This window comes from Aethalodelphis obliquidens, unplaced genomic scaffold (genome assembly GCF_003676395.1).
Source record: "Aethalodelphis obliquidens isolate GAN/ISIS:26980383/991018 unplaced genomic scaffold, ASM367639v1 scaffold21, whole genome shotgun sequence".
Classification (NCBI taxonomy): domain Eukaryota; kingdom Metazoa; phylum Chordata; class Mammalia; order Artiodactyla; family Delphinidae; genus Aethalodelphis; species Aethalodelphis obliquidens.
The window spans coordinates 16393456-16417599 of NW_020837965.1; the positions used below are offsets into that span (position 1 = coordinate 16393456).

A 24144-nucleotide genomic window follows, 5' to 3' on the forward strand; every position below is an offset into this window, starting at 1 on the left:
TTGAAAAGCGTAAAGTCCCTTACACCTACACTTAGAGGAAGTAAGTTAACACATAATGACACTTAGTTACTACAGCTCATTTAATCTTTATGAGCACCCTGTGAAGGTGTTTGTTTGTTGGTTTGTTTTGTAACAAATGGGGAAACTGAGGCTCAGGAAGTGACTTGGCCAGGGAAAGTACTAAACAGGAGAACCAGACTTTGAACTTGGCTCTGTCTGACTCCACAGTCGCTCTCCCATACCTCCTGCGCAGGCGCCCAATAACCATCTGTGGATGGGCAGACAATTCTCCAAAAACAAATATTCCCATCTCATAATGCTAAACTTTCCACCTTTTAGTTCCTTGGCCCAGATTCCCCAAAGGAGTGCCATGGCAGGAGGAAGGGGGCGGGCGGTGAAATCTAGGAAGAAAGTAGCTTTTCATGACTGAGGGTATTTTATGGCTGTTTCTGGGACTGACATTTAATCGATCTAAGGCTCTCTGTAACTGCCTACTTGCAGCTCTGGCTTTCCTGGCCCTGGGGAGAAGTGTTCATTTGTTTCAGAGAATTCTGTCCCTAGAACACGCCAGTCCTAAGTGAAGCTATTACACAAGCCCCATTCATGAAACCCAGGATTAGGAAACTTTCCACTCTGGAGGACAAAAAGATTTTCACACCCTCGGGTATGGCCCACTCATTGTGAAAAATACAGGGAAGCATCATTAATTTGTACTGTGCTCGTTTACAATTGCTGATGATGCTAAAAGTGGATGGAATAGAGTTTAATTCAACATTTACAAAAAAATAGGGCAAGAAAGAAAAGAAGGAAACATTAAGCAAAAGATGAGCTGTATATGGCTCTGTGCAGGATGCTACAGGGACAAGTATGAGTGAGATGCTGTCTCTATTCTCAAGGAGCTTACAAGAGTTTACACATTTCTAAGAAAGTTATAATAGTGTCCATACGCTAGCTTGGGCAGAGTCATAGCTTCTTGGGCTTGGAAGGAATTTGCGAGAGGTCAACTGAGCCATCTATGTTTTCACAACAAATTAAGATTTTACTCATTCAACATCCAACCATTCATTAGTTGATTTGCAAACTAGTTATTGCATGCTCGCAGTGTGCCAGGCCTGGAGCTAGGCACTGATTGTAGAGATTTTAATAGTTTACATACACAGTCTCATTCATTCAACACTCCCCCTCCCAACCCTACCCTGTGAGACTTGCTCTTATTTCTGCTATGATTCTATTAGTACTATCTGCTCTATCCCCAAGACTTGACTCAGTGCTGGGTGAGGACAGATAACTCAACCCAACATGCAATATTAGGCAACTCCTTTTGCTCTTCAACGTCATGTCAGACCCTAAAAAGTAGCTCCACTGATTTTTGCACTAAGGGTCAAATGACAAGGACATGGGACTGCACTCCACCTTTCGGGAAGTGACTCATCTCTGTTTTGTGTGGTTGTGACCCACTGCACTGGAAAATGTCCCAAACTGGAGATGTGTCTGGGAAATGAGAGGAAACACCTGTGAAGAAAGCCCCCGCCCCTGTGCCCCTAGTACAGGTGGAAATCTCTAACGCCAAGCCCATTACCACTGCAATGAACTCCATCATCCTCAAGTTCATATCCCGGGTCGCAGCGGCAGATGAAAGAGCCATAGGTGTTGACGCAGGTTTGCACGCAGGGGTTCTCAGTTGCACACTCGTTCACGTCTGTGGAAAACCAAAGCACATCACTGACCATTCCCGCAATAGAACATTTGTACTAACCAGGCAGTAAAATGCACCAGCAACAAAATTACTACCACTAGGAGACCAGATCCACAGGCACCAAGGATCTCCATCTAGGACCAATCAGATGGAGAGCTCAGACCCCAAGGTGTTCACTGAAGAACCAGGGCCTCCATTCATACGTCCCTTCTGGGGTTGCAAGCTGGGAAGGGTGGACATGGCATGTATACATATCATATACATGTATACACATGTACACGTATACACCTCCTAGGAAGTCCACTCTCCAAGGGTCACCAACAGGAATTTCTAGGCAACATCTGCTCTTTCCCATCACCAATTGAATTCATCTCCAATTAGCTCTTCCCTCACCTCCATTGACTTTGAAGTTTCAGGTAAAGAGGTAAATAATCATGACAATTTAAATAATAACTCTATTCATTATTGCTGTGGACTGAATTGTGTCCCCTCCAAAATTCATATGCTGAAACCCTCACCCCCAAAAGTGATGATATTTGGAGATGGGGCCTTTAGGAGGTAATTTAGGTTAAATGAACTCATAGGGTGGGGCCCTCATGATGGGATTAGTGCCCTTATAAAAAAGAAGCACCAGAGAGCTTGCTCTTGTTCTTTCTGCCATGTGAGACATAGGGAGAAGGCGGCCACCTACAAGCCAGGAAGAGAAGCCTCACAAGCACCCAACCATGCTGGCACCTTAACCTTGGACTTTCAGCCTCCCCCCCGTGAGAAAATAAATTTCTGTTGTTTCAGCCACCCAGTTTATGGTATTCTGTCATGGCAGCCTGAGCTGACTAAGACAGTTAGACAGAAATAATGTCGCTGATTATTACAAAAGGATCTCACACTCACAGGGTACTTACAGCCCTGTTTCAGGACCATCACCCCATGTTACAAGTTCAGTAGAATAAGGAGAAGACCAAAAAGGCGCACAAGGAAACTTTAAGGAGTGATGGAATATTCATTATCTTGAGGTGGTGATAGTTTCGTGGGGGTATACATAAGTCAAAGTGCATGAAATCATGTACCTTTAATAGTGCAGTTCATTTTACGTCAATTATACGTCAACAAAGATGCTTACCTCTGTTTTGAGGTTGAGAGATGTGCCCAAGGCCCCAAGCTAACAAGGGCACAGTTGAAACTGGGACATAAGTCAGGGGTCTTTCCACAATACCCAAGATTCATTCCGCACAGCTCGGAGAAGGGGGAGGAAAGGAGGGAGCCCCTGTGTGCAATGGCATCAGCTGACCCGTTCTGAGCTCCCCCATCCTGCTGCCACGCTCCATAGGGCAATGACCAAAGTTCCAGCTGAGAGAATTTCTATCCCCTTCAAAGTCCAGGTTAACCTCTGGAGACTCTTAACAGAGATTTGAGGGCTTTCAGAGCTAAAAGGTAAGTGGCTTGAGAAGTTTTTCTTACAGAAGAGGGCAATCCCATGCCCACACAGCTCCTGCTTCCTGGCATCTTTGAAACTTTCAGAGGGGAAAGAAAAAACAGATGGCCATGCATGGAGGGTCCAGTGTGATACCAGTCTCCACTGGTACCCAATGGGAGTCTAGAGGCTGTCCACCCAGGAGGCCAGGAAAATGTCGTGCTGCCAGGCTGTTGGGTGCAAGTTCAGGCAGAACAGCACTAATGAGCATTAAGGGCTGCAGTCCTCGGCTTCCGGCCGGATGCTGGCCATGCAAGGTGAATGAGCTTACGGCCCACCCTCTCACAGCTCTCAGCTGCTTGCGCTTCTGCCCCCTGGGGCCCTGGCTGCCCTCTCCTGCCAGCCCTGGCATGCACACGTGCCCAAATGCCCTTTGGAGTCCTTTGGGAGAAGACCGCATCCCACTCTGACTTGCTGGACAGGAAAGCTGGATCCTTGATTCTACACTCATCTCAGAGCTGTGTGACTCTGGCCAAGTTGCTTAACCTTTCTGATCCTCGATTTCCTCATCTGCCCTGCCTACCTCATAAGGTTATTGTTGGAGTTCAGTGAAATGAACAAACGTGACAATGCTTTGAAGAGGGAGGGCAAAGCACTCTTCCTTGCTTGAGGTGTTAGGAATACAAAAGCTCGCCAGAGTATGTAACATCCTGTGTTGCCGCGGGCCCTGCTGATGCAATATCCCAGTGGCCAAGTGCCCAGTGTCCAGGCCTGGATGCCGTGCCTGCTGCTTAATCACACTGCTGGACTTGGCACTGAGAGGTATGTTCACTGTTCCTCGTCAAAGGCCGGTCCCTGAAGGACACATGGGCCTTTTGGCTCTTCTGTGCGTGGCTGTTCCTTAGTGGACACTGGGGGAAAACCTGGGCTGGCAACTCGAGCATCCAGCCCTGGCACAGAGAAGCCTGCATCTGCTCTAAGCCGCTTATCACAGCAGCAAAGGAGCCAGGCGCCTGCTCCCTGCTCTATCAGCTCCCTCAACCTCCCAGCCCAGGCTCTGCTCTCAAAAGAAAATGAGTTCTCCCGGCGAGAGGAACGCAGTCGAGACTTCTTGGAACAAGCAGCAGAACCAACTTTGGAAGAGAGACTTAGAAGGAATCCAGGATCCAGCTCTTTAAGGCTGATGCCTTCCTGTTTACCCAATGATTTCGATACGATTAAACTAATGGAGACATAATCTCCTCCAAGTAGCTGGCCAGGAGCCTGCCAGCCAGACCTTGAATGGTGTGACAAGGAAATGGATCCTGCAAAACCTGGTGACAGGCTCCAAACAAAGACCTCATTCTGAGTCTCCGGCGCTGCCTCCACCCTGGATGGGGCAGCTGCCAGGGCCTGGAGGCCTGGGCAGCGGGCTGGGGGCGGGGAGCTTGAGGCCAGACAGGACTTGCACTAATTCTTGGGTCTTAAGTCCCCCACTCACTTCCTAAGCAGAAGAAGCCTTCAGATGGAGGCAATAGGCCTGGAGCTTGTTTTTCTTACTTATCAGTATTTGAAGCGATCATGTGAAAGTCAGAAAATGCCTTTGTTTCTTTCATTCTGTTACTGCGGGGAATGCTGGGTTGTAGGGGAGGTGACCACCACCTCCGGACGCTCTGCTAAATAACAGGCCCTCCTAACACGGGTGAGGGGAAACTGTAGAGAGGCATCAAAGTCGCCCGTGAAAACCCCGCATAGGGTGTACCTGAATATTTCACAATTCATCCAGAATCAGAAGCCCTCTTTCCTCATCTCTCTTTGGGCCTCAGGAATTGAATTCAGGCTATAGGACATGTGAGAACAGTCCAGGTTGGCCAAAAAAGCTGGCAAGGCTACTTGTGGATAGCAGATACACAGAGAGAAGCAAATCCATGAAATCATAAGCTCCCAGCTGGTGGATGACTGTGGTTCTAATTTCAGCAGTACTCAGAGGACACTCTGACATGTTTCACATAACCTCAGTTAGGAGCTCAGGTTTCTGTAAACAATGGGATGGGCAGGCAGGGACAATGAGTGGAAATACACTTTAACAACAGTGTTTCCTACCAACATAAACTGTCAGACTCTGAAGAAGACAGCATCTAGGGTTTCACATTGTGTTCAAGTTGTCATTCACATCACATACCTTGGCAAGACCTCCCATCCTCGTTGAGGGTGAAACCAGGGTTGCACGTACAGGAATAAGATCCAGGAACATTCGCACATAGCTGCTGGCAGTAGCCGTAGCGACATTCATCAATGTCTGGAAACAGAATTGCAAGCCAGGTAAGATATGTTTTCTTCTCAATCACCGATGCCACCCCAGCATCATTACTGCCTGTCTCTTCTGGATCAGCATCACAAGGGGAAGCACAGCGGAACGAACACAACAACAGCACCTACGAAGTGTCAGGGATGGTGACACCCTCTGGGTTCCGGGCTCGATCTCTCTACCATCCTCCCTGACCCATCTCAGTGCTATGAACACCTGAACCTATATTGAAAGTTGTAGAAGAAATTTCTGCTTAGAGTGGAACATTGGTCAAGATGGCCTCTAAGATTTTAAGCAAATCTAAGATTTAACGCTAAGGTTTATCCAACACCAAGCGTCACCCTAAGATCCTACTTAAACGTGTCATTGCCCTGGAAAGGGACAAGTTGGCTTAAAGTGTAAGGGGTATCCATAGCCTGGCTCCTGTCGGCTCTTTGCCAGCTCCACTAATGATGAATATGTCCAGCTGTCAGGAACAAGAGTGAGTGTAGGCCAGGTCAAGCTGGGTAGCGCTGTGGTCTTGAGACCTACGAATCCGGGAACACAAGGATGCCGGAGTTGGCCTTGGATCTCCTCCTTGTAGCAGAGTGGACATAAAACTCTGGAGAAACACACCCTTGCAAGCCATGATTGGCCTTTCCTGAGCAAGCAGCTATGTGGGTGAATGGTTCCTTTTAGCAGAGCCAGGCTGACATGTACCAGTCAACAGGGAGGCTGACGTCATTGGGAAAGCACTTCTTAATACCCCAAGCTGTTGGGCTGACGGGCTGACAGCTGGAGAATTCACTCCTGCAGGATAGGGTGTTTCGAATGAAGCCTCCAGGTGGGGACCGAGTCTCACCTGACTATAGCTATAACTGGTCCTTATTTCATCCTCACCTCCCCCTAAACGTTCCCCCTCTGGTACACCACTTCCTTTGGAACCAGGGTCCACCAAGGGCTCCGAAGGCCAGCTCAGAACTTGCCTCTGTGCCTGGTTTCTACCACCTACTGCCAAAAAGGACCCCATCTCCACCTTACTCATTGTTCAGCCCTCCTCAGGAACCATGCCCTGCCCTTGTCATTCTGTTTCATCTCTGAGTTGCAGCTACTTCTAACCTGGCTCACCCCACTGCCCACCAAGTGCCCTGCAGCTCCTGCTTATAAAGCACATTGACTTGTGCAGTTGCTGATCCTGACCTCCTACGTGGGTGCAGTTGGGCACGTCCCCAAGCCAGGGAGGCAGCAGGGGGAAAAGAGGGCATCTTCTGCCTAGGGGTACCTTGGAAGAAAGGCGATTCCCAGCCCCTTATTTTTCTGCAAAAGCAATGCCTCCAAAGTCGCAGAGAGTGGGGGGTGGACGGCTATGGAATTTGCATTTTGAAAGAGAAAGAAGAGTTTGGCCGAGAGAAGGCATGAGTTTAGCCCATACTGAGGAAAGCTCTTCACTTTGGATGTAAAGTGTAAGCAGGCCATGCATGCGGCACCACGTCAGGCCTCCAGGAGCATCCCTCCCAAAACTTCATGCTCTGTGGAAGAGAACAACCCCCCTGGTAGAGGAATGTCCCAATTACTGCCCCCACTCAGATGGGGAGAGGTTTCCTGGCCCCAAGGTCTCTGAAATCTGGCCTGTATGTCCTGGTCACCTGGTTCTCTCTAGCACCTTTTTGTGGTAGAAAAAACTGGACTGAGAAACAGGAGACAGATTTTAGACCCACTCACTCTAACTTTGTCCAACACGTTGCTCTTCTTTGAGTCTCAGTTTCCAACTCTATAGAAGTTGGATGACATAACATCTAACACCCCTTCCAGCTCTGAAACTCTACATACTGACTCTTCCCATACAAATAACTCCCACGGGTCTGCTTATGTTCAAATCAGTGGCATCAAATTTTCCATAATAGCTGAGGTTGGTTAAAATGCAAAGCAATCATCATATCTACACATGCCCATGTGCAGCCAGCTCTTTGGTGCCTGGAAAGGGGAACCGAGTCAAGCCTAGGCTGGCTTGTCAGACCCCAGGGTGCTCTGGACAGGGCTCTAGAGGAGACCTCAGCTCAGTCTCAATCAAGAAAGACCTGGAAAGAAGAACCTTGTTGTTTGTTTGTTTCCATGATGTTGTTTGGATTTGTTTCTCAGCTCCTCCAGGACTGACTTCCGGGAGACAGAAGAGTGTCGTAGAGGATTTACACTAGTAGGGCTTTTCCAAGAAAACAGCAAAGAAATCTCACCCTACAAAGAGAAACTGAAGTGACAGCCAGAGATTGCTATGAATTCATTCACTTGGCTAAACCAAAAACTAAAGGAGAAGAAAGGAAAACAGCCCTCCAGTAAAAATAAACAGAGAGATCATATAGCCGATGCCAACCGCAAGGGACAAAATTCTCAATTGGTGCTGACTGACTCCTTAAAAAAAGACCACAGCTAGTGGGGTGGGCATGGGGTAGGGGCTGTGATGGGGTATTAGGAGGAGATGATATTAGACCAGAATCCACTGATCACATTTGAGACTTGGGACATTTCTGTGACTAAGCAAGAATTCCCTTCTCTTGGTATGATTTCTAATTGGGACAGAACAACCCTCACCCCTATCACTTCCTGCCTTGGTTATCAACTTCCTAAAGGCAGAAAGAAGGTCTAGGTAGAATCAAACATGAACCCTTAAAAAGTACGTTCAAAAACTCTGATGCGGTGACGGTGGTAACTGATTTTAAAGGGTGGGACTACGCGTAAGCTCAACAGCCTTCTGCCTCCCCCACCCCCAAAGAAAAGCCCGCTGCCCTTAGACCACCAGCCATGCCCACATTTCACTATACCCGACACAAGCATTAACTCTCAAGAGTTTCTGTGTAGCCCATAGAGCTGTTACCTAAGCACTGGCCTTCGAGCAGCCAATAGCCGTCAGTGCAGGAGCAGGTGTACCCTCCTTCTGTGTTGATGCAAATCTGGGTAGGGTTGCACTGGTGGGAATCCGTTGCACACTCGTCCACATCTGTAACACAGACATATTCCAAAGAATGTCACTTACATGTTTAAAGCCCTGCAGCCACTAGAGGTGCCAGCTGCTTGCTTGTCTGGCTGGGAGGCAGTTGATAATGTCCCTGGGTGATATCCAAGGAGACGGAAGCACCTCCCTAACAGGTACCACTAGGAGACCCTGACCTTTTCGGAGAGGGTAGAGCTAATCTGCTCCCTGGAAATCCACAAGGGAAATGGCCAAAAAGAGAACACACATCCTTAAGCACTTTTCTGCCATCCTAGCCCATCATTCTCTGAAAGCAAGTTCAACCATTACCTGGTTTAGAAACGCGTTTTGTATTAGGCTTACCCATTCACATATTAAACCAGTCTGTTGTGTACCTGCCGTGTGCACAGAGCTATGATAAACACCACTGAGACCGTAACAGAAGAAAAAGAAACGTCCCTCGCCAGCGGAATCTTGTAGTCAAGTCACTTGATTACATCCATGCCCCAAAATCTTTCAACGTAGAGCTCCTGTTCCTTCATGAAGCTTCCCAGAGCCCTCCAGTCTTCCTTCCACGCCAGAGCTCCGAGGGCTCATCTCTTGCTGCCCCCTGCTTACATTGGGTTTCTCCAAGCTGCTGTGTCCCCATCTGTCTGCCAGTGTGCAGGTACTTATGTCCAAGCCAGTCGGTTCCGTTTCCTTAACTGGGAGCTCAGAGCACAGAGACCAAGTTGTTTTCATGGCCACATTTCTCATCTGTTGTACACAGCACTCAGAACTGTTTCACCTGAAACGAATCCTTCTTCCCTTTCTCCCCACACTGCACTCTAGAAAGAGTGCTCAACACTATAAGCGGTCCTCCTGACACCACGCTCTTACTTTGACCTAAAGGACAAGACCCCCTAGACCTTTGGCAATGAAGGGATTCACCCAGCGCCCTGGATCCGCCTGGCCAGGCCCCACCTCTCCTCATCACTCCTGCCCTCACCTGCCTGCACTTTAGGGCTCCTGCCTTTTGCCCCCTCCTCACTACAGGCAGGGTTTACTCATCTACCCCGTCTCCCCGCCTCTCCAGAACAGACCATCGTGCCGTCGGAAATAACTTTAAAACTGCACTTCACTGAGCCTGCGCAGTGCGCCCGACTCCTCATTTTTTCTCACAGTCGCTCCATGCGGTGAGCTGGTGACCCCCACTTACAGATGGGAAAACGGTGCTGAAGATGCTGTATCACCAAGGCCAGAGCCAAGTCCAGGCTTCCCCACCTGCTGCCTCCCAACCCCCTCTGTGCAGGAGTGACAGAGTCACACTGCGAGGCCCAGGCAGGTCAAGCAGAGGAGAGAGGGCTGAGCTTTTGCTACCTTTTCCTGCCCCACCTGGAAAATTGTCTGCCTCTTGACATCACAGATGGCAGACTGTGGTGGGGTTGGGGGGCACCTAGGATTCCAAAGTGTAAGCTCCTTGGGTAGCACAGGTGTGCACTCAGGAGGCAAGCACAGCTGGTCCAGTGAAACGTTCAGCCAGGTAAGCGATGGTCTCCAGGCTCCAAGCGACACCACCACAATCCACCACCATCTGCATCACTGGTCAACACCAATGACGCTGGTCCGTTCCCATCCCACCCTCAATGACCAGCCCGCAAAACATGGACCACCTCCAAGAACCCGCTTCCAGGGCGGCAGCAGCCTCTGCTCCACCCTGACACGTGACGACGTGCAGCCTCGGTGGCAAAGACCTGCCGCCGTTCTCAGCTGCAAGAGCTCCTGCCTTTGCCCTGAGCCTCGCTTCCAGCCCCAGGTCTGCCCACCCAGCAAAGCCTCCCAGGGGAACCGGCCAGCAGCCGCTCCTACTCAAATCCATATCGAAGCCTGGGATAATAAACAACACCACTATTGGCCAGCACATATTTACATTTTTTCAGCGGGAAGTGATAGATGGCAATTGTACCCTGGGAACAACATTGCCTTAGGAATTTGTGCTCTTTTTCCTGCTTCAAGGGGAACGCAGGGTGAGGGAGACTTAAGGGGCAACAGAGCTGTTAGAGAGACTTGGTGATAGCAAGTTCCCAAGGCTCTGTGCTTGTGTAAACTGGGTGCACACAACGTGCCCCCAAAGTCCTGCACCGAGGAACCAAACTCTCAGGAGGGGACCAGACTGGGCTCAGAAGGGCATGTGAGGTCTAAATGTGTTTGCGCATGTGCACACACAGGCACGTGCAAACTATTCAAATCCAGAAACAAAATCTCTAAAGTTTAAAAAAAAAAAAAAACTCCACCACTTTTACTGAGTTAAAGAATTAACTCAGTTATACCACATTTCTGTTGATGTACGTTCAAAAAACTCCTTGAATTGACGAATGATTGAATGGGTTGAATCAATCAACTGACACTGGATTGTCAACATAAATATATTTTGAGAACTCAATAAGTTTGGAGTCTTTGGTGGATGTATGTCCCATCTTTATAGCCTCAAAACATACCTGGGGCTTCCCTGGTGGCGCAGTCATTAAGAATCCGCCTGCCAATGCAGGGCACACGAGTTCAAGCCCTGGTCTGGGAAGGTCCCACATGCCGCAGAGCAACTAAGCCCACGAGCCACAACTACTGAGCCTGTGCTCTAGAGCCCGTGAGCCGCAACTACTGAAGCCCGCGCGCCTAGAGCCCATGCTCTGCAACGAGAAGTCACTGCAATGAGAAGCCTGCGCACCGCAACGAAGAGTAGTCCCCGCTCGCCACAACTAGAGAAAGCCCACGCGCAGCAACAAAGACCCAACACAGACAAAAATTAAAAATTAAAAACAAACCTGGTTTAACCTGGGTCCATAGTAAATGTTTAATAACTATTTGGTGAATGAATGAATGAATGAATGAATGAACACATGGGCAACAAACTTTAAGGCCTTTGAGCCCCCAGACAAGCTTTTCCCAGCCAACTTGCTGACAAGTGCCTGGACTTTGAAAACCACCACCCCACAGAAAACCCCCATCAGCTTGCACACCTGTGGGGCTGAAACTGGGGAAGTTCATGCTGTGGGTTCCACACGAGGCTAAAAGACTCATCACACATTCCAGCTCACAGCTAAATTGCTTACATTAAATACATTTGACTTAAATAACAGAAGGAAAAGTACGTTGAACACTCCAAGGACATTCTTTGGCAAAGGGGCCTTTTCTGCATCAGTGGAAAAGTACAAGTTACGGCAACCTGAGTAAGTGTCATTATCCTTGGACGCAAACCATGCCTGTTACTCCTTTCGTTTTCTGTGGGATGTTTAGGAAACATCCCTTAAGAGAAAAGAATGCTGCGTTCATTCAATCATTCATGTACTCATTCACTTATTAATTCTTCATGTTCTACTGTGTGTGTGTGTGTGTGTGTGTGTGTGTGTGTGTGTGTGTGTGTGTGTCCTCCTAAATTTCTAGGCCACTGGGAGAGCTGGTGTCGAGTGCAGTCCCTCTAGCTGTATGGTTCACGGAAGCAGAGGGTCCCTCCAGGGGGCTGTGGCCCTGGGCAGCTGCCTGGGCCCTTCGAGGATTCCAGCACAGCAGCCATGGCTCATCTCTCCCCAGCTGGGACAACATCCCCCCATCGTCCAGGCAACCAGCACCCTGGCTACTGAAGGAAAGTGCTCACTGACATCTCCAAAACCAGATCAAAGCCCAGCACTGTGCCTACCCAGGAAAAAATCATCCTCCATGTTGAGCAGCACAGCTCTGCTGCCCCACGCAGCTCTGAGCTGTCACTCCTTCCTTCAGACATCCCCAGGGTGGCCTTCAATTACACTCTCAATCTCAAACAACAACTGCTCACGTAGGAAAGTCCTCAAAGCAGTCAACCTCATTTCCTTGACACCCTTCCAGAAGGCAGAAGTGAGCTCCCGGCCTTGGGACAGCAGCCTGCACGGCAGGGATATTCATGTAGGATGTCATACCGATAGCTGTGTCCCATGTCCCCAGCAGGTGTGCTAAGGCAGTGTGAGTGAAGAACGTCCTTCCAGTCCCGTCAAGATCTCACAGAGGTGCCAGATGGAGGAACTGGGCTCAGACTTCAGAATACACCTGCCCAACAAACTGGAACAACAAAAGGAACAGAATCTTCCAGGCTGAGACCTTAATAGACATTTCTCCAAAGAAGACATACAGATGGCCAGTAGGCACATGAAAAGATGCTCAACATCACTAATTACTAGAGAAATGCAAATCAAAACTACAGTATGGTACCACTTCACAGGGATCAGAATGGCCATCATTAAAAAGTCTACAAATAACAAATGCTGGAGAGGGTGTGGGGAAAAGGGAACCCTCCTGCACTGTTGATGGCAAGGTAAGTTGGTGCAGCCACTATGGAGAACAGTGTGGATGTTCCTCAGAAAACTAAAAATAGAATTAGCATATGACCCAGCAATCCCACTCCCGGGCATATACCCAGACCAAACTATAATTCAAAAAGACACATGCACCCCTATGTTCATAGCGGCACTATTCACAATAGCTAAAACATGGAAACAACCTAAATGCCCATCGACAGATGAATGGGTAAAGAAGATGTGGTACACGTATACAATGGAATACTACTCAGCCATAAAAAAGAATGAAATAATGCCATTTGCAGCAACATGGATGCAACTAGAGATTATCATACTAAGTGAAGCCAGAAAGAGAAAGACAAATACCATATGGTATCACTTATATGTGAAATCTAAACTATGGCACTAATGAACCTGTCTACAAAACAGAAACAGACTCACAGACATAGAGGACAGACTTGTGGTTGCCAAAGGGAAGGGGGGTGGGGGAGGGAAGGACCAGGGGTGTGGGGTTAGCAGATGCAGACTAGTATATATAGGATGGATAAACAACAAGGTCCTACTGCATAGCACTGGGAACTATATTCAATATCCTGTGATAAACCATAATGGAAAAGAAAATTTAAAAAAAGGAATGTCTATATGTGTATAACTGACTCACTTTTCTGTACAGCAGAGATGGACACAACATTGTAAATCAACTACAGTAAAAAAAATAATAAAATTAGAATCTTTTAAAAAATTTTTAAATTTTATTTATTTTTTTATACAGCAGGTTCTTATTAGTTATCTATTTTATACATATTAGTGTATACATGTCCATCCCAATCTTCCAATTCATACCACCACCACCACTACTCCCCCCCACCCCACTGCCACTTTCCAGGCTGACTTAAGGGACAGCATGAGAAAAGGCCACAGCCTACAAATCTGCTAGAAGGTTTAGCCCTTGGAGCAGGAGTTCTGTGATGGAGGCAAGTGGTAATTGGCAGGTCCCCCCTCTCTCTTGTCAGACGGAGTTCTCACAGGGCATCGTGACTATCATGCTATTGGTTTATGCCTATTGTATGTCCTTCCTTGGGAGTGGGTTAGTTCTCAGCATACAACCCATTTTTCTGTCCCCCGTAAAACTAATGGTTCCAAGTATGATCTTAGGGTTAACTCACAGGTTGTTATATAAAAATCTCTATCGGCAGGTATAATGGACAACGTACTGCTATAAATATGCATGAATATGTTTGAATAGAAATAATATGCATATGTATGCCAGCTACTTATTATATTTGAATGTACATATTATATACCTACACGCATTTACATTTCAGCATTCCTAAAAGTTCAAGGGAAAATAGTTAAACTGTTTTCATAACACAAATTCTCATTGAAATAAATATCCTTTAAAAACGGTAAAACAAAGCAAAACAAAACAAAAACTGATGGTTCCGCCACACCCACAGGGAGAACATTTCCTAAGCCATTCTGCCAGCACTAAAGCTTAAGAGAAAAAAAGACCAAAGGGCCATGACTTCCCCAGAAAGGGCTACTGGGTAAAAAAAAATAAGAACTTTGAGAGGCAGGCAGAGCTGGGTGTGAATCCAGGCTCCTGCACTTAATAACTGAATATTACTGACAAGTTGATTGATCTCAGGGATGCTCAGACGCTCTGCAAAATAGAGCTGCAGCAGCCTGCCCCCTAGGCTGCCATGAGAGTTCACAAATCAGCGTGTTCGCAGGTCCCATCACCATTGCCTGGCGCATAGGAGGTGCCCAGGAAATTATAGTTCCCTTCCCCAGCGAGGTGCTGTTTCTAACAGCCAAGAAAGATAGGGGAAGCTTGGTTTCCAATACTGTCAATAAGGCAGGGCTGACTTTGTGAACCTGTGTACACACCCTCGGCTGAATGTCTCCGTTCTTGAGTGAGAACGGCCATCAGCCAAAGGGAAACATTCTCATTGGGTGACATGGGGAGAAACTGTCGAAAAACGTTCGGAAGACTGCACCTTTCCAAAGTCCTCCATGAGTCCTTTTTTGGACACGGCCGAATCACTTCCTTGGTAGTAAATTTTTACCCAGTGAAACAACATGTTTTCCCAGCCCGTTTTTGTTCCTTCCTCGCTCAAGCTAATGGGGCTTGATAAGAAAGAAGAAAATAACAAGGCACATTCCAACGCCTCCAATTGAAGCCAGTTTTAGGCCTGCTGCTGGGCTGGATGGGGGCCAATTTTCATCAAGACGACCTCAGTGAAGGCTGGAAGCTACACAGACAGGACAGACTTCCCAAACACCTGCTTAATTAAAGAGCTCAGCATTTGAGAACTTGCTTGTTGAATTCCCAGGACGTCTGCATTCCACGTGTCTTATAGGTCCTGGGCAGTCACCAGGAACCAGATTTTTCTGTGTTTACAGCATTTGTCCCAGTCCTTGATATCAAGCTTAGAATACAAAGCTTGCTCGTTTTGTGCCTCTAATTAGGCAACAAATATGTGATCCATTTTCCAAACAACTAAAAATCCTCTCCTTCTGGATGAAACCAGCTGGACTGTAGCTTCCAACCTCTGCACGGGTTCTATTTTTCTATCCATAAAGCGAGAACTTGGAGGAGAGCTCTGAAAGGACCTTCTAGCCGTGCCTTCTACAGAAACAAAGTATGAAGATAATGGGGGTCACATTGTTTGGTTCTTGGGTAATTATTTTCATCCAGAGTGCTTGGTAAACATCAGCTGACTCTAGCTGCTTTCAAACTGGGCAGGGAACTGGCTAAGCTCATTCAACTTTTTTTTTTTTTAAAAGGTTTTTGCTCATTCAACTTTTGACAACGTATGAATTGTTACTGCAGTTCCAGGGGTGGGGTGGGAGCGAGGGGTTAGTGACATATATGTTCCTTCTTGAGCATCATGCCTCAAATTGTCCTGAGAGGAAGGGGACAAGGCTGCTTATTGCCAATGTAGACATGTTTGTGTTTTTTTTGTTTTGTTTTGTTTTTTGTGGTACGCGGGCCTCTCACTGTTGTGGCCTCTCCCGTTGCGGAACACAGGCTCCGGACGCGCAGGCTCAGCGGCCATGGCTCACGGGCCCAGCCGCTCCGCGGCATGTGGGATCCTCCCGGACCGGGGCACGAACTCGTGTCCCCTGCATCGGCAGGAGGACTCTCAACCACTGCACCACCAGGGAAGCCCGACATGGTATTTTTTTAAAGGGCATGAGGCTTTAGCCATGATTGTGATTATAAACCAGACATACATGGAGCTCAAACTAGATTGTCATTTACCAAAAGTCCTGCCGTTTGCCCATCAACAGAGAAGGATTTTTGAAACTATACAAGTCAGTGGTTCCCAAACCTAGCTACACAAGAGAATCACTGGGCTAAATCAGAAAGTCTAGGGTGGAGGCTTGGGAAGCTGTTTAAAGTTACCTAAATGATTCCAATGTAAAACCGTATCTGGAACTTGCTGTGCCAGACGAGTACTTCTTAAACTGTAATGTGCATATGAATCAGTGGGGATCTTGTTGAAATGCAGGCACTAATTTGGTCAGTTCTGCATTTCTAAGTTCCAAGTCTGCTGGCCCAGGAACCACACTTCGAGAGGCAAGGTGCTAGATTATTGTGGGTGATGTTTGGTTCTCTATCCATGCAACTTACTCAGAGTTTAAGAAGCTGTTCAGGAGAGTCTAGGAGGGAATTAAGGGTTCAAAAATCAAGCTGGCAATCCCTAACCAGATTATTCTCTACGATCAAACCTGCTGGTTACAATAGTATTGTGATTTTTAGAGTCTTATTCAAGAAGTTCTCAGCACAGCCTAAACCACAGTCTAAAATATGCTTTTCTGGGGCTACAGACTCAGCCATTACTCATGTCCACCTGCAGCGGCTGGGCCCAGAGCACTGTGTACCTTCAGAAGGTTCTCCTCCTTTCAGTTTGCTGGTGGTGTTTTGATTGCCTAAGAGTTAACTCAGTTCCCTGAATCTTAACTAAGTTCTTGGCAATACTGGCCCCCAAAGTGATGACAAAAAGTGCAAAAGATTCCAATTAGGAGCAAAGACAACGTTTTTCCTTCAATACAGACCATCCCTTGTTCAGTAACGCAGTCTATAAATATCATAGCTCTTAAATCACGTCATCTCCACCGCATCTCCCCATAGGCTCTGGCTCCCCATTCCCTCTGAGCATATTCCTCCCCCATACCCTTCTCTCCTGATGCTGTCACAGTTCACGGTGTCACCGTTGTCCTGAACCTGGGGCTAGAAAGCTCAGTCATCCTTAAGTCCTTCCCCCCAAACCCTACTCTCACACAATTCACCTCCCGGAAATTTTGCAAATTCTTTCTTTCCATCCCTTACCCCCAAATATTCCAAGGCCTTGCTGTCTTTTCTCTAAATGGTTGGAATAACTCTGTACTAGTCTGCCGGCCTCCAGCCTCTCCCGCTGGAAGCAAGTGAAACACAACCTCCAGAATGATCCAAGACGTGGAAACGATCATGGGGCCCCACTGCTCAACACTTCACTCCCCTCCTTAGAAACCGCACAGCTTTCTTTTTACACCTCGGCGACAGAGCACGTCAAGCCTACTTTTATACTCACACATGTGCTAATTAAACACATCTGGTTTTATAGCATTTCACACTGTATGACAGAATTAGCTGTGCAGGGCTCCATCTCCCTCCACCAAACCGCGAGTTCCCGGAAAACGAGAAATGGGTCTCATTCACATTTGTGTCCTAAGCACCTAACATAGCGCCTGGTGTGATGGAGAGCATGGAAGTGAATGATACTGGAAATGAAGATACTTTGTTCTTGGACTTTTCTGAAGGCAAGAGGGTGAAGTCAGTTATACCACAGGACAGGAGAGGAAGCCAGTTGGGCCAACCACCTCTTCGGTGGCCCCACGTCTCACGCCATGGGATGGAGGATATCTGGGAACAGTGCCTGCCCAGCAGAGCCCCAGGCCCCCACCTCTAGTGCCTGGGGCCTCATCCCTGTCCTGGTCTTTGCCCAGGGCTGATTTGAGAGTGTCCTCAACCTCCAGAGGCTTTGACACGCCATGTGCTTGGCCTGATGGAGTGAGTTATGTTTCCTCCTTCCTCATAAAGAGCCGTACATCTCAGACGAGGAAGAAGTTTATTCTCAACAATCACAGGAGGGAGGAACATCAGAGGAAAGAAAAGACACACTTTTTCCTGGCCTGAAAATGGGCACCAGCAGGACCCCTTAGGGCACAACCAGCCCAATCCATTTTGCAGGCTCAGGATCAAACCCTTGGCCTGGTGCAGGCTGTGAGATTACCAGGGTATGCAAATTCACCCCAAGGAATCAATCAGCCTGTCGTCAGCAGCAAACACTCCCTGCCAGTCCCTCCCAGAGCACGAGAATGGAATCTGCACGTGTTCTCCTCCCCACGCCGGGGTCAGAGACTCTGCTACCACTTCTGACTCCATCACTAACTAACCAGGGCACCCATGTATATGTCATTGGCCTGCATTTGCTTCCCTGCCTCTGAAATGGGGCCACCATCACCTGCCCTCCTAGGACTTGCAGGCTATTGGGATAGGCAGGCGGTGAACAGAAACCAGTGTGGAGAGCACTGCAGAGGGCTATGGGAACACATAACAGCGAGTGTCCCACATCTGGGAGGTGAGGCCAGGTCTTGACCACGGACAGTGACATAGGGGAACACTTCCTTCACATACACCCATTCCTGGAACCCTAGGACAAGGGAGGGGAGTCACAGATGGCTCTTTCAACATAACAAGTTACAAGCAGCAGGCAAGCAGGTGATTAAGAATATAAATATTTCGAGAGAACTTCAAGGGGGCGGAGGAATAAGACATGGAGATCACCTTCCTCCCCACAAATACATCAGAAATACATCTACATGTGGAGTAACTCCTACAGAACACCTACTGAACGCTGGCAGAAGACCTCAGACTTCCCAAAAGGTAAGAAACTTCCCACGTACCTGGGTAGGGAAAAGAAAAAAGAAAAAACAGAGACAAAAGAATAGGGACGGGACCTGCACCAGTGGGAGGGAGCTGTAAAGGAGGAAAGGTTTCCACACATGAGGAAGCCCCTTCACTGGCGGAGACAGGGGAGGGGTGGGAAGTGGGGAAGCTTTAGAGCCGCGGAGGAGAGCACAGCCACAGGGGTGCGGAGGGAAAAGTGGAGAGATTCCCGCACAGAGGATAGGTGCCGACCTGCACTCACCAGCCCAAGAGCCTTGTCTGCTCACCTGCTGGGGCGGGCAGGAGCTGGGAGCTGAGGCTCGGGCTTTGGAGGTCAGATCCTACGGAGAGGACTGGGGTTGGCTGCGTGAACACAGCCTGAAGGGGTTAGTGAGCCACAGTTAGCTGGGAGGGAGTCTGGGAAAAAGTCTGGAGCTGCCAAAGAGAAAAGAGACCATTTCCTCAGAGTGCGCGAGGAGAGGGGATTCAGAGCACCGCCTAAACGAGCTCCAGAGACGGGCACAAGCCGTGGCTTTCTGCGCGGACGGGCATGAGACGCTAAGGCTACTGCTGCCGCCACCAGGAAGCCTGTGTGCGAGCACAGGTCACTGTCCACACCTCCCCTCCCGGGAGGCTGTGCAGCCCACCACTGCCAGGGTCCCGGGATCCAGGGACAACTTCCCCGGGAGAACGCACGGTGCGCCTCAGACTGGTGCAATGTCCCGCCGGCGTCTGCCGCCGCAGGCTCGCCCCGCATCCGTACCCCTCCCTCCCCCCGGCCTGAGTGAGCCAGAGCCCCCGAATCAGTGGCTCCTTTAACTCCGTCCTGTCTGAGCCGGAACAGATGCCCTCAGGCAACCTACACGCAGCGGCGGCGGGTCCAAATCCAAGTGTGAAAAAAGAAGAGAAAGGGAAATCTCTCCCAGCAGCCTCAGGACCAGCAGATTAAATCTCCACAGTCAACTTGATGTACCCTGCATCTGTGGAATACATGAATAGACAACGAATCATGCCAAATTGAGGAGGTGCCCTTTGGGAGCAACTGTAGACTTGGGGTTTGCTTTCTGCATCTAATTTGTTTCTGGTTTTATGTTTATTTTAGTTTAGTATTTAGAGTTTATTATCATTGGTAGATTTGTTTATTGATTTGGTTGCTCTCTCCCTTTTATGTATAGATATATATGTATTTTTCCTTCTCTTTTCGTGAGTGTGTATGTGTATGCTTCTTTGTGTGAAGCTGTATAGCTGTGCTTTACCAGTTTTCCTAGGGTTCTGTCTGTCCTTTTTTTTATTTGTTTTTGTTTTTCGTATAGTTTTTACCACTTGTTATCATCAGTGGATTTGTTTTTTGGTTTGGTTGCTCTCTTCTTTCTTTTTTTATTTTTCTTTTTTAAATTACTTCTTAATTATTTTTATTTTTAATAGTTTTGAATATTTTATTTTAATAACTGCATTTTACTTTTATTTATTTATTTTTTCTTTCTTTCCTTCTTTTATTCTCCCTTTTCTTCTGAGCCATGTGGTGGGCAGAGTCTTGGCGATCTGGCTGGGTGTCAGGCCTGTGCCTCTGAGGTGGGAGATCCAAGTTCAGGACATTGGTCCACCAGAGACCTCCCAGATCCATGTAATATCAAACAGCAAAAGCTATCCCAGAGATCTCCATCTAAACGCTAAGATCCATCTCCACTCAATGACCAGCAAGCTGTAGTGCTAGACACCCTATGCCAAACAAGTAGCAAGAGAGAAACACAGCCCCACCCATTAGCAGAGAAGCTGCCTAAAATCATAATTATGTCACAGACACCCCAAACACACCACTGGACATGGTCCTGCCTACCAGAAAGACAAGATCCAGCCTCATCCACCAGAATACAGGCACCAGCCCCCTCCACCAGGAAGCCTACACAACCCACTGAACCAAACTTACCCACTGGGGGAAGACACCAAAAACAACAGGAACTACAAACATACAGCCTGCAAAAAGGAGATTCCAAACACAGTAAGTTAAGCAAAATGAGAAGACAGAGAAATATACAGCAGATGAAGGAGCAAGGTAAAAACCCACCAGACCAAACAAATGAAGAGGAAATGGGCAGTCTACATGAAAAATAATTCAGAGTAATGATAGTAAAGATGAATCAAAATCTTGCAAATAGAATGGAGAAAAGACAAGAAACGTTTAACAAGGACCTAGAAGAATTAAAGAGCAAACAAACAATGATGAACAACACAATAAATGAAATTAAAAATTCTCTAGAAGGAATCAATAGCAGAATAACTGAGGCAGAAGAACGGATAAGTGACCTGGAAGATAAAATAGTGGAAATAACTACCACAGAGCAGATTAAAGAAAAAAGAATGAAAAGAATTGAGGACAGTCTTAGAGACCTCTGGGACAACATTAAATGCACCAACATTCAAATTATAGGGGTCAGAGAAGAAGAAGAGAAAAAGAAAGGGACTGAGAAAATATTTGAAGAGATTATAGTTGAAAATTTCCCTAATATGGGAAACGAAATAGCTAATCAAGTCCAGGAAGCACAGAGAGTCCCATACAGGATAAATCCAAGGAGAAACACGCCAAGACACATATTAATCAAACTACCAAAACTTAAATACAAAGAAAAAATATTAAAAGCAGCAAGGGAAAAACAACAAATAGCATACAAGGGAATTCCCATAAGCTTAACAATTGATCTCTCAGCAAAAACTCTGCAAGCCAGAAGGGAGTGACAGGAAATATTTAAAGTGATGAAAGGGAAAAACCTACAACCAAGATTACTCTACCCAGCAAGGATCTCATTCAGATTCAACAGAGAAATTAAAACCTTTACAGACAAGCAAAAGCTGAGAGAATTCAGCACCACCAAACCAGCTTTACAACAAATCCTAAAGGAAATTCTCTAGGCAGGAAACACAAGAGAAGGAAAAGACCTACAATAACCAACCCAAAACGATTAAGAAAATGGTAATAGGAACATACATATCGATAATTACCATAAATGTAAATGGATTAAATGTTCCAACCAAAAGACATAGACTGGCTGAATGGACACAAAAACAAGACCCATATATATGCTGCCTACAAGAGACCCACTTCAGACCTAGTGACACATACAGACTGAAAGTGAGGGGATGGAAAAAGATACTCCATGCAAATGGAAATCAAAAGAAAGATGGAGCAGCAATTCTCACATCAGACAAAATAGACTTTAAAATAAAGACTATTACAAGAGACAAAGAAGGACACTACATAATGATCAAGGGATCAACCCAAGAAGAAGATATAACAATTGTAAATATTTATGCACCCAACATAGGAGCACCTCAACATATAAGGCAAATGCTAACAGCCATTAAACAGGAAAATCAACAGTAACACAATCATAGTAGGGGACTTTAACACCCCACTTTCACCAATGGGCAGATCATCCAAAATGAAAATAAATAAGGAAACACAAGCTATAAATGACATATTAAACAAGATGGACAAAATTGATATTTATAGGACATTCCATCCAAAAACAACAGAATACACTTTTGTGTCAAGTCCTCATGGAACATTCTCCAGGATAGATCATATCTTGGGTCACAAATCAAGCCTTGGTAAATTTAAGAAAATTGAATTGTATCAAGTATCTTTTCCAACCACAACACTATGAGACTAGATATCAATTACAGGAAAAAATCTGTAAAAAACACAAACACATGGAGGCTAAACAATACACTACTAAAGAACCAAGAGATCACTGAAGAAGCCAAAGAGGAAATCAAAAAATACCTAGAAACAAATGCCAATGCAAACACGACAAACCAAAACCTATGGGATGCAGCAAAAGCAGTTCTAAGAGGGAATTTTATAGCAATACAATCCTACTTCAAGAAACAGAAGCATCTCAGAAAAACAACCTAGCCTGACACCTAAAGCAATTAGAGAAAGAAGAACAAAAAAACCCTATAGTTAGCAGAAGGCAAGAAATCATAAAGATCAGATCAAAAATAAATGAAAAAGAAATGAAGGAAAGAAGAGCAAAGATCAATAAAACTAAAAGCTGGTTCTTTGAGAAGATAAAAAAAATTGATAAACCATTAGCTAGACTCATCAAGAAAAAGAGGGAGAAGGCTCAAATCAATAGAATTAGAAATGAAAAAGGGGAAGTAGTAACTGGCACTGCAGAAATACAAAGGATCATTACAGATTATTACAAGCAACTCTATGCCAATAAAATGGACAACCTGGAAGAAATGGACAAATTCTTAGAAAAGCACAACCTTCCGAGACTGAACCAGGAAGAAATAGAAAATATAAACAGACCAATCACAAGCAACAAAATTGAGACTGTGGTTAAAAATCTTCCAACAAACAAAAGCCCAGGACCAGATGGCTTCACAGGTGAATTCTATCAAATATTTAGAGAAGAGCTAACAGCTATCCTTCTCAAACTCTTCCAAAATATAGCAGAGGGAGGAACACTCCCAAACTCATTCTATGAGGCCACCATCACCCTGATACCAAAACCAGACAAAGATGTCACAAAGAATACAGGCCAATATCACTGATGAACATAGATGCAAAAATCCTCAACAAAATACTAGCAAACAGAATCCAACAACACATTAAAAGGATCATACACCATGATCAAGTGGGGTTTATCCCAGGAATGCAAGGATTCTTCAATATATGCAAATCAATCAATGTGATACACCATATTAACAAATTGAAAGAGAAAAACCATATGATCATCTCAATAGATGCAGAAAAAGCTTTCAACAAAATTCAACACCTATTTATGATAAAAAAATAACCTCCAGAAAGTACGCATAGAGGGAACTTACCTCAACATAATAAAGGCCATATATGACAAGCCCAAAGCCAACATTGTTCTCAATGGTGAAAAACGAAACCAGGACTTCCCTGATGGCGCAGTGGTTGAGAGTCTGCCTGCCGGTGCAGGGGACACGGGTTCAAGCCCTGGTTTGGGAAGATCCCAAATGCCGCAGAGCAACTAGGCCCGTGAGCCACAACTACGGAGCCTGTGTGTCTGGAGCCTGTGCTCCGCAACAAGAGAGGCCACGACAGTGAGAGGCCCGCGCACCACGATGAAGAGTGGCCCCCCTCGCTGCAACTGGAGAAAGCCCTTGCACAGAAACGATGACCCAACACACCCAAAAGTAAATAAATAAATTAATAAATTAATTTTTTTTAAAAAAACTGAAACCATTTCCTCTAAGATCAGGAAAAAGACAAGGTTGTCCACTCTCACCACTATTATTCAACACAGTTTTGGAAGTTTTAGCCACAGCAATAAGAGAAGAAAAAGAAATAAAAGGAATCCAAATCAGAAAAGAAGAATTAAAGTTGTCACCATTTGCAGATGACACGGTACTGTACATAGAGAATCCTAAAGATGCTACCAGAAAACTACTACAGCTAATCAATGATTTTGGTAAAGTAGCAGAATACAAAATTAACGCACAGAAATCTCTTGCATTCCTCTACACTAATGATGAAAAATCTGAAAGAGAAATTAGGAAACACTTCCATTTACCACTGCAACAAAAAG

The 24144-nt window shown here is 46.3% G+C and overlaps 1 protein-coding gene across 2 annotated transcripts in view; it reads right to left on the reverse strand.

Moving 5' to 3' along the window:
• The window catches only part of FBLN5 (fibulin 5), an 83096-nt gene that overhangs the window by 16619 nt on the left and 42333 nt on the right, over positions 1 to 24144 (reverse strand). For both annotated transcript variants that reach the window (XM_027120362.1, XM_027120361.1), the window contains exons 5-7: positions 8243 to 8365; positions 5269 to 5385; positions 1580 to 1699 (exon numbers count right to left, since the gene is read on the reverse strand). In XM_027120362.1, the coding sequence (XP_026976163.1) occupies positions 1580 to 1699; positions 5269 to 5385; positions 8243 to 8365 (360 nt within the window). The remainder of the gene's footprint in view (positions 1 to 1579; positions 1700 to 5268; positions 5386 to 8242; positions 8366 to 24144) is intronic.